Source organism: Equus caballus, chromosome 19, assembly GCF_041296265.1.
Source record: "Equus caballus isolate H_3958 breed thoroughbred chromosome 19, TB-T2T, whole genome shotgun sequence".
In the NCBI taxonomy this organism is placed as follows: Eukaryota; Metazoa; Chordata; class Mammalia; order Perissodactyla; family Equidae; genus Equus; species Equus caballus.
In genome coordinates, this window is record NC_091702.1 from 52,577,009 (window position 1) to 52,593,626 (window position 16,618).

Sequence of the window (16,618 nt, forward strand, 5' to 3'; positions counted from 1 at the left end):
CAACCTCATGTCAAACCCATCTTCCCTTCTGTGAAAGAATAATCTACAGAGATGTTATAAGACTCTTCTCAGAAGAGTGAAAAAAAAAATGATTAGTCTGTTTTCTAACAGGTAAGAATCCTTGGAAATCTATGTTTTTAAAGTCATAAAATAGTCAAATTTAATACGTTTCCTGAATTTTATTTCCTATATCTCAAATAAAGGAAAAGAAAGACAGATATCATAGTGATTATTAGGGTAGTAGTCTTTTTTGTTTTTAATTCCAGATAGGGCACTGGCTGTCATGTCCTGGGGGATTTTCAAGAATATGCCTGCTCTGCTTTAGTGAGCAAATCTTTGGGTGTTAGTGGATTTGTGTGCCCTGCCTAAAAGTTAGAGTGAATGATTATATGTAAATAAATAGCTGTTTGTATGTGTAGGGGTGGGGGGAGCGGAGGTGGGGAAGAGAGAGAAGGAGAGAAAGGGAGAAAGAGAAAGAGAAGCTCCATGGAAAGGTACTTAATTTCAAATGGCTGCTTGCTTATGAATGCCTGGTTGACCTTGCAAATCTAAATAAATCAACATTTTGGAGGTGAACTGTACAAGTTTCACCAAAGCACAGTACTCCGAAGGCACGGTACTCAGAAGGTGGCACCTGATGGGCTTTAATTGGAGTTATTCCTGGCTGATTTGCCTTTGCATTAGGGAACACAGAAGAGAACACATCCCTCTTGCTGTTGGCTCTAGGCCCTTCTTTCTGACTTATGAAGAAATATTAAAAGAACTAATATGTACAACTTGAGTAAACAGTGACTAAGAGGGGGTATGCTAATTATGTGCCAAAGTTTGAAACGTGCCTACACTGAGGAGGACGAGGAGTTATTTAGCCCGGTAGCGGAATATTGCCAGGAGACACAAAGCGCATTCAGCAAAGGGAGATTTAAACTGAACACTAGATCCCAGAGTAGATATAACACTTGGCGGCGTGAGCAAGCTTGTGGAAATAGGTTGAGATGTTTAAAATACCAAAATAGTGAAATTTGTTTTTCAAGTAAGCATTTATACAAGGGCAGAAAATAATAGATAGCAACAAAAGAAGAGTCCACGTTATAGCTACAGGACTTTATTCCACCAGAGAACTTAACAACACGTTACCTTTTGGCCTGAGAGTCTTCTTAAGGTTGAGAAAGTAAAGGGAAATGGTCACAGGACACATGGGTTGAGAGCCGTTAGTAGAGTGAACTGAAAGAATGAGAGAGAAGGTGCCTTGCTGGGGCCAGACACATTAGGGCAAAGCGGGTGGAGCAAGAAGGTCCGAGGGCATTTTAGGATTCTGCGACTCAAGATTAACCTGGTGTAGTCCATGTCTTGAACAAGAAACTGCAGTTGATCAGGTGAAAAGAATGGCATTAGGTCTGTTTCCACCCGGGGCTCTGTCTGTGTCTCTACACCTTTTTCTGAAATGATAACTGCACACAGCAGACACACCCTCAGGACATGGCCAGGATGCTCCATCCAGCCTTTGAACAGCAAAGTACTCAGCACACCCTTTCTTCCCCAGTATAAGGGCGCTCGGTTAGGATGATTAAGAGGGAGTGGATTTATACACCAACCTCTCCTACAGAAATTCTTAGCCACCTTTCAATACTTTGTTCTCTTAAGCTATATGATGTATTGAATCTCACTCTAGTTTCCACTTGGGTTTTTAATTCAGTTCGGCTAACTCAACAAACGTTTATTAAGCAATCCGTAGCAAACCCTGTGCTGGTTCATGGGGATATTTTGAGTCAGACATGGTCCCTGAGGAATGTGCAATCTGGTTCTTTGGCTTTCCAGCAAGAGAAAAGTTCCCATTTCCTCTCAAATCACTGTAGAGTAATGAGAAACGCTCAAGTGAAGTAGGAGAGATAATGCATTGTGGGTAAAGTCTCCTGTGGGTGCAAAAAAAGACTAGCAAGAAGTGTCGGGAAGTGTAAGAGTTTCAACTGGAGGATCCAAGGGGTAAAAGAAGAATGACAAGAAGAAGGGCTCAGAGATGTCATTTAATATTTTAAGATCTTGTCAAGCGTTTTGGACAAGGGAAGACCATCTCTTTTCTCTTGCCTGTCTTTGATTTACACCTTGAGACTCCTCCATCGGGTGAAACAGCTATGCACATCGAGTGCTGGAGGGAGGCAGCCATCCAAGTGGAGGAGAGCTATCACAGGAGAAGCAAAAGGATCTTTCTGCCTTAAGGGTGGGGCACTTAAGAGAAACCTCCCCCTTCATCGTCAAGTAGTATCAGGGGAAATTCTTCCTAGAGATGTGGGATCGAAAATTCATCCCATAAGGATCTGTTTTATTATCTGCTTATCAGGAAAAAATGAGATTATTAATACCTACATTGGCATATAAGAATCCCAGGTCCAATAAATATCACTTTATTTTCCCTAGTTCATCGTAATGTTTACTCTCATAGGTGCCGTGTTCCCAAACTGGTAGGGCCTCAGTTGGTGCTGCCAAAAATCATCTTTCCTGCTCCTGAAACTGGTTTAAATCTTCCAAAAATCTAAAATTCAAGGTAGGGATCCGTTGCTCACCATTTCTAGGTAGTTTATGGTAATTGAAAATAATTTAGTGTTGTTAACCATCTCTAAGAAGGTTATACTTGTTCTTTCTTTCTTCTACTGACAACTACCTACTTAGGAATAAGGTTGATGAATGTGGGGGCAGGGCAGGGCAGAAATCCCAAACCATTCTGAAATCATCTTTAACAGTTTTTTCATTACAATCCACCATTGTTCTCAAAATCGATAATGTTATCTTACTGTCAATCCCACCTCTGCATTCCAGATTTTTAATGAGCTGATACGTATTTTGCCCTGCAATTGTCAAAGTTACCATTTGGTTTCAGGATATTTATATTTACCTAGAAGATTCTTGACATCAATTAGTTGGCATGATTCTCAGTCTATAGTTGCAAGTATTCAGGAAGGATCTTTGTTTTCTCCAAGTCCAAATTCTCCCCAGCTACTCCAATAAAATGGACTATTATTCTTTCTAAGATTTCTGTGGTCTCTCCTACCACATTCTACTTCTGTGGCATGTGAAGTAAGGTCTGACTACTTGCCTGAATGCGGAGAAGAAAAAAGGCAAAAAGACAGACAGGGAAAAAAATTATCCTTTTATAAATAATATGCAGCTATATACCTAGAGACTAATTCTAAAACACTTTCAGTAGACGCATGTGCTTGATAATGTGCAGGACTCCAGAACCAAATAATTTTGTGTAACTATTGCTGTTTTGCTGTTGGTATCGCAAAATTTCCTCAGAACTAGTGCTAGTGACAATTGACAGAAGACGAAGCTGGGAGTATTCCTGACAGCTGTGCTATAGAATGTTATCAAAGAGGCCTAGATTCTATTGGGAGCCTAGTTAACAGGCTTAGCTGACATATTTAGACAGTGAATTTGTCTCTGTGCTGGCTGTCTGTTATGTTGATTTGGCCATCAGGGAATTTCCAGAAAAGGAAAACAGTTTGTGGCATTTGAGCAAAGCTATTAATTGGTACCACTTAGTGTAGGCTGACCAGAAGCAAGATTTCTTCATGGTGGCAGGACTGTGTCCTTTAGCACCCTCCCCAGCTGCTCTATCCTAATTCAACAGCAGTGGGGTTCTGTAATTTGGGGTGAGGGGTAGTCAACTTAGCTAAAGTTAAAGTCTAAGCTCTTCCCCTGCTCAACCCCTTTTCCTCTTTATCTTATGTTTCCCCTTTTCTTTTTCCTCCCCCTGCACTTCCTCTCCCTTCCGTGTGTCTCTCTCTCTCTCTCTTTCTCTCTCTCTCTCTTTCTCTCTCTCGGAAGAAAGTCATTCAATCAATTATACTCCACATGAGGAAAATTAAACAAGCCTGCTGTCTTGAGATTTCTTGAGACCTATCCAACTTTGTGGAACTTTCCAAAAGGGCCTCCAGACCCCTAATCCCAGCCGGTAAAGCCAATGATATTTCGCTCCCTACTCCCCACCGCCATGTGACACAGTCTATTACAAAACGCACCAGCAGCAGCACAGTCTCATGGATCTGGTCCATAGCCTGAAAGCCTCAATGATGATGTAGTTTGACAATGAACTAGGAAACCACAACTGCAAGACATGGTTTCTAACATGACCTTTGTGAATAGTATTCCACATAATCTGGGGAAAAAGAGTGATAATTTCTTGAAAGGAAGCCACTTGTTCTAATAACAACTTTTTGAAAGAGTGCTCTGCAGCATGGTGTAATTGATGATGTCAGTACTTCAAAGGTAGCCCCTCCAAGTCCTTTGTAATTTGTATGCACCTCCTCCCAACTCCCACTTTGTTCTAAGCCCTTAACCAATAATGTTGGGTGTATGTATATAAATGCTCCAGCTTCTTGACTCTTGGTCAGGACAACTTTGAAGTGGGACATGAGCTGTCTCCAGAACTCCCTGAGGGATTGAACCGACTTGCCCCCTGTGGGATGTGACCTGGCATTGAATCCTCATTTCCCTTCTTTCTCTTCCAGGTCCCATCTTCCCACTCCCCTACCAGTTTTTCCTGAGAAGACTTCTTCCTTAATTACTTTCACATGACTTTTTATCTTGGGGTCTGCTTCTGTGGAACTTGACCTCAGACAAGCACATTGTCAAATTATTGAAAAGCCATGCGGATTTATTCCTTCTAAAAAGAAAAAAGAGACGATCTGCTGCATATTTTAAACTTTAAAACCCAATCATGCACGCCTCTGTTTTTCAGGAAGAGAATTTGAAGGAGAAGAAGAGTATCTGGAGATCCTCGGCATCACCAGGGAGCAGTCAGGCAAATATGAATGCAAAGCTGCCAATGAGGTCTCCTCGGCGGATGTCAAACAAGTCAAGGTCACTGTGAACTGTGAGTATGGCAGGAGTCAGCAGGTGCTGTGTGCTGGGGACCCACCTCCACCTCCAGCGAGCCCATTAGCAAAAGAATATTGCCTTTCAAGCAGATGCTCCTCTGGTCGGGGATGCACATTTATACATTGGACACCTCCAAGGGCAGGACTTGGCCTTTGAATTGCATAAATCAACTCTACCAACTCTAAATATAACCCATAATGCATTTAACAATACACTCTGCCTTTTACTCAGACTGCAGAATTAAGAAAACATGATCAGATAGCACTAGCATTTCTGGCAATCACTGTTCTGGTCTTTGTGGAGACCAAGGTCACAACACTTTGGAAGAAGCAACAATTCATATCTACTTTAACTGGAATTTCCATCTTAATGCATTATTTTTCAGAAGAGAATAACCGAAGATCATATTTTATCCTCTGCTATTTAACTAATTGTTCTTGGAAACAAATTCAAGCCACTGTAGTCAGAGACCCTGTGTCCCCAGTGGCTACCAGGGATACCTAATAAGTTAATTTTGCTTATCTATTTGTCCCAAAGTATGGGCAATAGAAAGGAAGATTTCACTAAGATGCATAGGTAAGTGGGCATACTTTGAACTTCTCAGATGAAAGGATCCTTAGATGTAGTTCAAAAGACGGGAGGCGGGGCAGATCCATATGATGTGTGTCACCCAGCAAAGGAATAAAGAGAATTCGCTTATCCTGTTTAGTTAGGAGTGACTTTCCACATCATTCAAATTCAAGTTCCCACATCACACAACTGTGGCTAGTGACAGGGACAAAGGGATGTCCTTTGTTCTTCCTTCCTATGCCTTTAACATGTACATTCGCACACACAAATATACATCCTACACACATACATAAACACACATATGCACATATAACACATGTATATGCATGCACATGGGCATACACACACACATGCACAAACATCTTAACCCATAGTTGAAAATATGCTTTCGACTGTGGTGAGTTACTTTGGCTTTCTAAAGTGACACAGAAAGCAAGTGTAAGAAAAGTGATCCAGACTCAGGCCTGTTTGATTCTAAATCCCATGCTTTCAGGAGAACGAGGAAGAAAACGAAGTTTTCAATTCTTAGTACCTACTACCTGTTGCACTGGATTAAGTGATTTACACTTGTCATTTAATCCTCATAGTAACTCTTGAGATAAACATCATGAGTCTGATGTTAACAATTTGGAAACTGAGGCATAGAGAGCGGAGGAAACTTGCTTACAATGCCCCGTCCATGCTGGGCTGCACGGATTCCTGTGGCCTTACGCCAGTCTTGCAGCCTTCTGAAACAGACAGCGAAGTCTCCTTCACACCGTACCTAAGAGGATCCAACACATACGACTCTGCCCTAGACATTTATGGCACTCACTTCGAAGAAGCAGGGGGCTACATTTGATGAGCTCTGAAGTCCTTTCATCCCGAAGCTGTCTGCGAATTTTTTAGTAATAGAGTTTTGAAATGCCAGTATTACTATTCTTTTCCATTACTGGGTGTGTTTCAAAGACACATTAATGATCTCAATGTTATAAAATGCTTTAGGACCTTTTTTTCACATGAAAGGCAATTTCTCTGGGTGTTTATATAAGTTTATAATTAGGTTAGTTAGCTGCTTTTATGTACATACAGCCACGCCATCCTCTTGCACCTCTTGTCTGACTTTTGGAGTGAAGATTTCATTTTCTCTTAATTGACCTTCATCTTAATTAGATTTCTGAAAGTCCAATCATGGAGTACATAGAAAATATTTATGCTTCCATTGTGTGAAACATCAAAGTGGTCTGCATTGCAGATGGTTCCCAAGATCAAAGCCAGCCGCCTGGGCCCTATTATTATTAGCGCAATTAGTCTGACATTGCTCCTTCCTGACTGTCCCCAAAGTGTAACTTGGAACAGAAGAAAATACTGATAATTTTCAAGAAAAGGCTTTTATGAAAATGTGAGCTTTTCCTAGTGATGAGTGAACCACAGAAGCATATGGACAGAACCTTGAGATTATAAAAAGACACCTCATAACAAATTACATGGAAATCTATAATGAGCTTAGTCAAACATCCCGTATGACCTAACAAGGAGCACATAGCACATCCCTGACCTTATAAAAATTGTTCAGTAAATGTTTACTGAATGAATAGGTTAAAAACTCACAGGTAAACTCTGCACTCTCAACATTTCTCCAAACTTTGCAAATGATACTGGTCACAGATCAGGAGGTATATTCTAATATCAACTTCCTTTGGGATCACCTGTTTACCAACATTTCATAAGTTGTGTTTATGTTACATTAAAACAACTAGCCATCACACCTATTGTCCTGTTCAAACAATTCATCCTGCTTAAATGTGGTTGTATTAAGTAGATGAAGTCTCCAAGATTAAATTACAGAATCAAGTCTAGCTGGCAAAACTCATGCTTATTGAGAAATATCCAGGATCACATTTGTCACTTCATCTAAGCCTGCCTACTAGGAAAACGTCCCTTTATATAAGCTAATTCCTCTTCCTTTTCAAAATACAGCAGTTGGAATTAGGTCAGGGGATCTGAATGGCTAAGATAATTAATGCCTGAATACATTATTGTAATGAAACAGACCCTGAATACCACTTAAAAAAAAAAATCCCAGTGCTGGTAATTTTCTCCTACCAGCATTTCATTGATTCATTTACTCAGCTGAGAACAGATACTTTTTGCAGGGCACTGAGAAGCCAGAGCTGTAAACAAGAGGGACATTAGTTTCTCCTGTTTAGCTCACAAGCTGGATTCTACAGTCTCTCCTTTTTACTTCTCTTGGATAATCCCTCTCCACAGTTGACCTAAAGCATTGCACATAGCCATTTGACATGGCAAATCTATTTTCTAAGTGGTAGGAGGTCCTGGAGTTTACAGAAGCTAAATTATTGATCTGAAATCTCTTCCACTAAATAAACTTAGTAAAATTTTGTACAATAGACAGGATTTCTCATTTCTTGTACCTTACTTTTAGTATAGCTGCTAATTTCATCCAGGTACCAGCCTTAGGGACAACGGTCCTTTCATTATAGGTTGTAGGTGTCATCTCTCAATTTCAGTTCTCACAGTGCACTAAAAGTAGCTACTTAGGGATTTATCTCATCCTAGTGCCCAGTATCCCAAGGATAATATCTAGTACATGGCAAATGTTTGATAAGTACAGACTATTAATTTTATTTAGACTCCCCTTATACTGGACTCTTCCTATTTCTGGAGAATTTTTCTGTCCGCAGCTCTTAAGCATGCCCCTCATCCCAGTGATCAGCTAATATGCCTACCTTCTGCCTTCCCACAGCTCTCTCTCCAACTAGGTTTACGTTGTCACTCTTTAGAACTGTTTTTCCCCTCAACCTGCCTCCCTTTGGACTCAGCTCTGCCTTCAGCCTTGTGTCTAGAGCTAACCAACCCAACATAGATGCTGGGGGACATGGGATGCTGGCATCTCTAAAGCTCACAATTACATTTGATAGCCGCTTATTTAAAGGAAGCAGAGGTTACCTATCATAGAATCCATTGTTGGGACTGGAGACATCTGTTGCCTCCAGATAATATATAGGTATTTTAACTGGACTATTCAGTGCTTTGATTCAAAAATCACCTAATAATGAAACCTGAGGAAAATAACTGCTCAATATGGCACCAGACTGACTACCTTCTCTAGCTATTCATAGCTACACTTATCCATTCTCCATGCCAAGGCTTAGTTTATTCTTGTATTTGGGATAGTACCAGGAAAGACACATCCTAAAGCTTATGAATCTATTATGGGATCTTCAAAGGAAATATTCAGTAAGAATGCAGAGTACTACAACTTTCTACCATAACTTTGCAATGTGAAAAAGAGCCATCATTTTCTGAGTATTTTCAGAGTACCAAGACTAAGCTAGAGATTTTGTATGATTCACTGTAATCATCACACCAACACTGGCCAGCCAGAGGCAGGTGTATTGGGCCTGGCCTGCCCCAAGGAGGAGTATTTAATTTATTACTGACATGGTTTAGTATGTTTGGCTTAGTATTGCTGGTAAATGGTGTATTAAAAAAACGAGAACTTTTATTCAGTTTTATTATTGTTTCTAAATTCTCTAGAGACAATGCTTTTCTTATTGCCTGCATTCTCTGCCCCACCCCGTTGGTCCACCATTGCACACTAACCCTGGGAGATAATAAAATCATCCCCATGCAGAGAGGACAAAAATTAAACTCAGAGAATTTAAGCATTCTCTGCCACAAAATCAAAGGACAGGTGAGTGGTAGGGTGGGACTCTAACCCAAGTCTAACTCCAAACCCCTCTTTCCTTTCAAGACACCATGTGCAGAATAGTAATGAAAATAATAACTGTAATCACTTCAGGTGTTAAACATGCTCTCAAATATGTGATTTCATTTGGTCTTTACATCAAACCTGCGAGACAGGTAGGCAGGCGTCATCAATTACATTCATAGGTGAGCAGTTCCGGGAGGTCAACATGTCACCCCCAGGAGGTGACAACCTAAATGGCACAGCCAGAAATTGAACCCACAAGGCCTGACTTCTAATGTGGGTTTATACCCACTGTGATACTGCATGTTGTGCCATTTTTGATACCTTGTAATAGCAGAAATATGTAGCATTTACCTTTCAAGCTACCAGTATGCTCCCCTAAATGGTATTTTTTCTAATTAGGAATTCATTTCTCTCTAAAGGAATTCATTCAAATAGAAGAACAAAGAGGTTCCAAGCATAGGCTTTAGAACGTGGGTTCAAATCTAGACTCTATCAAATGTTGGCTATGTGAATTTGGACAAGTTACTAACCCTCTGTAGAACTGTCTTCTCTTTCATAAAATGGAATTAACAATCCTTACCTCCCAGGGCTACTATTTGGATGGAAAGAATATCTAAAGCCTAGTAGAGTGCTGACACATGGTAAATGTCTATAAATTGAATCCTTTATTAAGAATTTTATGGTTTTATGCTATTACTCCAAACAGAAGAAAGATTAAACAAATGATATTCTGTTTGCTAGGCCACTGTCATTGTTATCCTATTCATTTTCGTTGAGTCTTGTTATTGGTGATATAAGAAAAAGAAAGCCCTTATTAATATTTTCAGAACCCAGAATTTTGAAGTAATAAAAGCTGGAAGAGTCCTTTGACAATCGTAAGTTATTCCAAAGTCATGTAAAGAATAACAATGGACGTCCATGCAGCATTTTTATTAAGCCATATTTTTATTGTAACCATATTTTGAGCAAGGTCATCTATTATTTTAACTACACTAGGCATGGTGCAATATGATTTGCAATAATTTTTCTTAGCTTCACCTATACAGAATTCATTACAAATGGATTTTGAAATGTTCATTTCAATAAGCCATGAACGAACAGACCTGCACCATTATGTCGTCTGAGAAATGTTATAAACAATGAGCTCTTCATACATTTATCATTATTGGTGAATTTACCCTGGTATGAGAAACTTCCTGGGTTTTCAAGAAGAGAAGCAAGTATTTGGCCTTTGTTATTGACCAGTGTCATCCTGTCCTAAGACTAATGCACTTGTAAGTGTTCAACCCTGGTTCACTGGCACCTTTCCCATGCTGCCTTCTCTGAGGAGCTGATAAATAGCCTACTTCTTAGCTAGTCAGGTTCTGAACAAATTGAGAAATAAGTAAAGGAGATGTATGGGAGGCTCAATTGCCCCCACTGTTAGACAGCAAGATGGTTAGAGGTAGTAATTTAGTGTGGCCAACCTACCTCCCTCATCTTGGCAGCCCTGGATTGAGGTAGGCCTGCCCACATGAGAGTGGAAAGGAGAGAGCCTGAGTAAGACTTTAGTGTGAAGAAGCAGAGAGGAACCTCTGTTCCCTGCCAGAAGCTTGATCCCAAAAGGAAGAAGGGGAAGAGATGAGCAAGCAAACCTAGTTTGTTCTTCCCAAACTTTTCAGTCAGAAAAAATCATTCCTTCCTTCTGGGTCCCAGAGCAAGGAGATATGCTAAATAAGCTCCTGCTGCATAGAAGGAAACACCCAGAGTGAGGAAGAACTCTGCCATAAAATAGCACGGTGGGACCTGCATTCCTGGTCCCACGGTGGAGGGGCTGGAAGGCATTGCCATGTCTTTATTATGTTGAGGTGCTACAGCTACGACCGGCAGAGGGGTAGGATGGAAACTGCGGAATCTGGCCCAGGTCAGGGCTCATTTAGTAAAGTGGTAGTCATCATTAAGAATTTGTCACTCATAACCACGTGGCTCCAGAAAGTCACAAATAATAGTTAAAATTCATTTTATAAATTGAGAAATTGAACAAACCGATAGAATCACAAGCAAAATTCTCTCTCCGGCTGACATGCTTTGTGGCATCATTGGCAGCTTAAGAACCTGATACAGTGAAGAGGTGAGGATGGGAAATTAATATTTATTCAGTGTTTTACTCCTGGTCATCTATTTCTCTTCTTATGTATCTTCTCTCAGCAGATGGCATCACTTAGATGTGCAAGCCAGATCCTGATGTTATCTTTGATACTCCTCCTTCTTTCCCTCACTCTTTACATCTGATTTTGTTGATTATGAGGCTTCCTGTCTCTCAGTCTCAAAGGTATCCATTCTCTCCCAGCCCCTTTATCACAAACCTAGTGCAGCCTATCTCTGGATTCCTTCATCAATCTCCAAATGGACCTCCATGTGTCTTGTCCCAACATTTTATAGATGAGGGAATTGAAGCAATGTGACTCTAGACAAAGGACTAAACTCTCTAATGAGGAAGGACAATGAGGGACAGAGCCTGGATTTGAGCTCAGGCCTATCAAACTTTAAATCCAAGTTCTTAGCCTCTATTCCATGCCCCACCCCATACGAATTCCTCCCCACCAACACCACTACCCCCAATTGTTGCACTATCCCCTGAACTCATGTGTTCTAATGATCTATGTAACCAATGATAGAAAGAAAGAATTTTAAGTGGAACTTTGGGGATCATTTTAAGCTAACTCTTCTGTTTCAAAGATGAGAAAGAAAAAGCTCACGCTGGTGCAGACACTTGTCCAAGCCAGAGTTCTGGTTAAGGAAGAGTCAAAATCGGACCTCAAGTTTCCTATTTCTGAGTGCTAATTCTGACTCCTAAACCATAGGATAGACAAATGAGTTATAATTTTGAAAGTTAACCATTTAAGGGTTAAACGAGTTATGATTATGAACATACACTTGAGTCATAATGATACCAACTGCCCATTTGTGAAGAATGGGCAATTTTGACTAGAATTGGTATGTTTTGAAAGCTAGAAGGGATGCCATAGATCATTAAAGTGTGGTTCCCTCATTTTATGGGTCATAAGACCAAGGCTCAGAAAGATAGCGTAATGGAAGGTCCACACAGCCAACCTGAAATCAAATTCCAGGACTCCTGCTTTCCAATCCACAGTTCTTTCCACTCATCATGTTGCCTTTTGTGCCTATACAAAAAGTGAGCAGCTAAGTCTAAAGGAAAACAACAACAACAACCCCCTCTTGCATGCCTGTCTACACCAGGGCTGGCAACGCTTATCCAAATGTGTTCTAACTCCTCCTCTCTCTGACGGTGATTTAAAGATGTCCAAGCTGATATGAAAATGAAATAGGAGAGAAAATCGCAGACTTACCTGATGCTTTTGTACATCCTTCTGAACTAAGAAGATCAGAGTCTTCTATAGGCAGAAAACTCTGAAAATTATTTTTGAAGATGAAGAAAACAGATTCAGAAGTAAGTGAGCTGAGCCAGGTGCTGAAGAGCAGAGATCTAAATGAATTTTGTGTGCTAGTGTTCACTTCACTATTTTCCCTAAATATGCTTTTTCCTCTACCAAGTCTAAAGAGATTGTTTGGTCTATTTTTTCCATGGACACATAGCCAAGTTGTCCTTTTTGGCAAATGACCTTTGAACAGAAAAGTCCTTTACTCCTTGAAGTTCCATAACCTGCACAAACTCAGCATCATCAGGCCAGGAGCTCAAGTTTGCCCTCCTAGCTCGGTCATGTGGACCTGTAAACACGTGTTCCACCCTCTGTAGGATTGTTTGAAAGAATCATAGCAAATTTGAATGTCAGATGCGTGTCTGAGCTCATTTCAAGCCTGTTACAGTTTTATAAGTCCAGAGCTAAGCAGAAAAAATCAAGTGCACAGCTGCCAGACAGAGTAGAAGACTGATAGACTAGGAAGGCTTCTGAGCACCAGGATAGACTTCAAACTGCACCCTCACACATAAAAGCGCAATTTACCTGGGTCATGGCAATAAGGGAACACATGGGAGAGAAAAAGGTAAAGCAATCATCTTAGGCTAGTTTGTTCATTTTCTGAATTCCTGCACCAATATCAGGCTAAGCTTGGGTTGGGAGTTTAGCCCTCTGTTATTTTCATCAGACTTCTTGCTGCCATCTCGAACTGTAACAACAATAATGATGATGTTGAAAAAGAAAAATGCTCAAATTTATACATTTTAAATCCCAAGTACTTTAGTATCACCACTGAATTTATGAAAATAAAAAAGCTATGCAAATATTATAATCTATGTTTGGAATAATTGATAGTCTATTGGAGGAGGGAAAAAGAAACCCTGGATTCCATTTCCATAAAATCCTGTTAAGTGTCCCATTTAAGTAAACAAGTCTACTGTTTCATTAATCATCTCTTATTTTTATTTAGTTTCCTAGTGAGCAGTGTCATTCAACTGCTCACATAATTCATGTAAATGGAGCTTTAAGACTTTTCCTTTCCTGCCCCTCTCCGGTCGGATTGTTCTCTCTAATTCTCTCTCGCGTGGAAATTCTGGAGCGCTCTCTGACTCTCCTGTAAACTATATTGCTGCCCTTCCTACAGATCCTCCCACCATCACGGAATCCAAGAGCAATGAAGCCACCACAGGGCGACAAGCTTCACTCAAATGTGAGGCCTCGGCAGTGCCTGCGCCTGACTTTGAGTGGTACCGGGATGACACCAGGTATGTGCCAAACTTGCCTTCCTTCACTGCTGCGCTGGGTGGTCCTAGAGGCACCAGAAGCCCTAATGACAAAATCAAGGCCTGCTGTAATGATGCAGGCCTGTACTATGAGACTCTTCCTTTTCCAAATCTCTTTAATAAGTGCTTTGGGGCCTGTAGGTCTTAAGCCGAAACCCCACGGGACTCAGGTGACATGTGGAGTGATGTAGGTGATTCAGTGGTTAGCTTCCACCTGCATGTCTTTCTTGCCTAGTGCAGAAACCAAAGCCCAAGGAAACATATCCATTCCTCAGTCTTCTCTGTCGATGGACATTGATTCTGCCAATATGGGATTGCATGATTAAAATGAGGAATTGAGCAGGGAACAGCAAATGCTCACTTCTTCCTTTCTCTCCTTTTTCCTCCAGTATAATGATGAAAAAGGAATTACTACTCCAACTCTTCATCAGTGTTTCCTTTTACTCTTCTGTTTTTGAACTCTTAGGATAACCAGTGCCAATGGCCTTGAGATTAAAAGCACGGAGGGCCAGTCCTCCCTGACGGTGGCCAACGTCACTGAGGAGCACTATGGCAACTACACCTGTGTGGCTGCCAACAACCTGGGGGTCACCAATGCCAGCCTGGTCCTTTTCAGTAAGTATACCAAAGTGGGCCACCATGGGAGAATAAGTGGTGAATTCTCCCACAGAAAACTTGAAAATCCTTCCTTTATCTGTTAAAGGTAAACTTCTACAAAAGTCAGACAAAAACACAGGTTCTCAATCCCTATGCATAAGGTGAGATGGACAATGGAATAACTTATCTTTCTGTTGCCTGGCTTACTTTTGACAACTCTCTTGTTTTTTTTGTTTGTTTGCTTAGTTTTGGGTTTTTTCTGGGTTGGTTAAAATGTAAGAATATTCAGAGAACATAAATCTCTTTGGTGATGGTCTCTTTAAAGAGCAGAGATGAGGTAAGATCCTGGAAAATGGATGGCAATTAAAAAATGGCAGTGATGAGAGTCATCGAGGAAGAAATATTCAGTGAAGATGAATAAGGTGCTGGGAGAAGGGAGAGGCTGGAAAAAGAAAGCGTATTTTTAACAACACAAGAGGAAGGGTGGAATGAATGATTAAAACATAATATAAAATCTAAATGAGGAAAAATGGTTGCTGAAAGGTTTCCTTATGATGGCAGAAAACATTACTTGTCTGATATATTTTTGGAAGAGAGATGGGAAGGTAGGAGGAGCATTTCTGAAGACCAGGAGCCTAAAGGCAGACAAAGGAGGGATCAGCCGTTTTAAGTTACTGATGTTAGCAGGAGAGCCCACCTTGGAGCCTTGACCATAGCAGCATATTACAATCAAGTATCTGACCTCTTGCCTTGTTGGGCTCGCGGCTATGAACATAGAAGCAAAGAACTCCTGAGAAACAGAAGTGTTATGGGTGAGGTCAGGGGAAAATGATAACATTTGCAGTAGGAAAGTGTTTATCAGAATAAGAAAAACAAACAAAAATGTTAGCACATGCTAAGCCAGAAAGTTCATATGGACTAAAGGAGGCCGTCCAAAGAATTTACTATTATTATTTTGGAATAGCAAGCCACTAGGAGGTTTTTATCTTCACAGGTTCAATTGGAAAATCTAGAAATATTATGACTGGGAGAGATGTCTCCATCTATCTTTATCCAGTTTAGATGAGCCATCAAAAAAGATTTTTAGGAGAAAAATCAATTTAAGTGAGAGTTGTCTTGAAATGTAGTATTAAAGCCATTTAAAAACTGCTCGAGATCTATCTCTACCTATAAAAAACAACTGCCATAAACTATTTTAAATTTGGCCTTCAGTTTCTCATTCATAACTGACTTCAGTCTGTAATGGTTTGCTAGGATACAGCTATACAAATGCTGTGTCAATATGAAGTTTAAAATTCATATCCCTGTTTACTTGTCTCCAAAGACCAAACATCAGTGTTCTTTGCTTCAGCTAGAGACATCAATATCTCAAGACACTTAAGAAGATATCCTGTTTCAATTCCTGACGTTCAATTCCTCCATAAATAGGGAGAGAAAGACAGCCTCAGTCAGGAATTTGAGATTCTGACATATTTAAGGTGACCTGGTTAAGTAAAAAACATACATTTAATAAGAGGCTTTATAGGGATTGGAAAAGAGAAAATGGGACAATTGGGTTAGTTAGAGAAATTGAACAGCTATAGATTTGCATTAAAGTATCTTTTCTTCCTATCCCATGCAGAGGCTGAAGTGTTCTAATGATATATTTCAAACAATATTTAAAATGATACCTTTAGACAGAGAGAGGAAGGAGAAAGAGGAAGGAAGCATGCAATAACTGAGGAGGAGAGAGCGCATGGGCTGATCAGAGATAATGGAGATACTGCTAGTCTGTGAATGGTGATGAAAGGTATTCTGAAACCCTGTAACACTGGGTCCTGTTCACAAAAGTCAGTTTAAAGGACTCAACCCAATAACATTAAGAAATGTCGGGGCCGGCCTGGTGGCTCAGCGATTAAGTGCGCATGTTCCGCTTTGGCAGCCTGGGGTTCACCGGTTCAGATCCCGGGTGCAGACATGGCACTGCTTGGCAAGCTATACTGTGGCAGGCATCCCACATATAAAGTAGAGGAAGATGGGCACAGATGTTAGCTCAGGGCCAGTCTTCCTCAGCAAAAAGAGGAGGATTGGCAGCAGATGTTAGCTCAGGGCTAATTTTCCTCAAAAAAAATAATAAATAAGATAAAGAAAGAAATATCAAGAATCTTACAGAGTTT

The 16,618-nt window shown here is 40.5% G+C and overlaps 1 protein-coding gene across 3 annotated transcripts in view; it reads left to right on the forward strand.

Moving 5' to 3' along the window:
* LSAMP (limbic system associated membrane protein) overlaps positions 1-16,618 on the forward strand; it is a 601,648-nt gene that overhangs the window by 553,485 nt on the left and 31,545 nt on the right. For all 3 annotated transcript variants that reach the window (XM_001502660.5, XM_003363378.5, XM_014732876.3), the window contains exons 4-6: positions 4,736-4,870; positions 13,727-13,847; positions 14,332-14,480. In XM_001502660.5, coding sequence (XP_001502710.1) covers positions 4,736-4,870; positions 13,727-13,847; positions 14,332-14,480 — 405 coding nt within the window. The remainder of the gene's footprint in view (positions 1-4,735; positions 4,871-13,726; positions 13,848-14,331; positions 14,481-16,618) is intronic.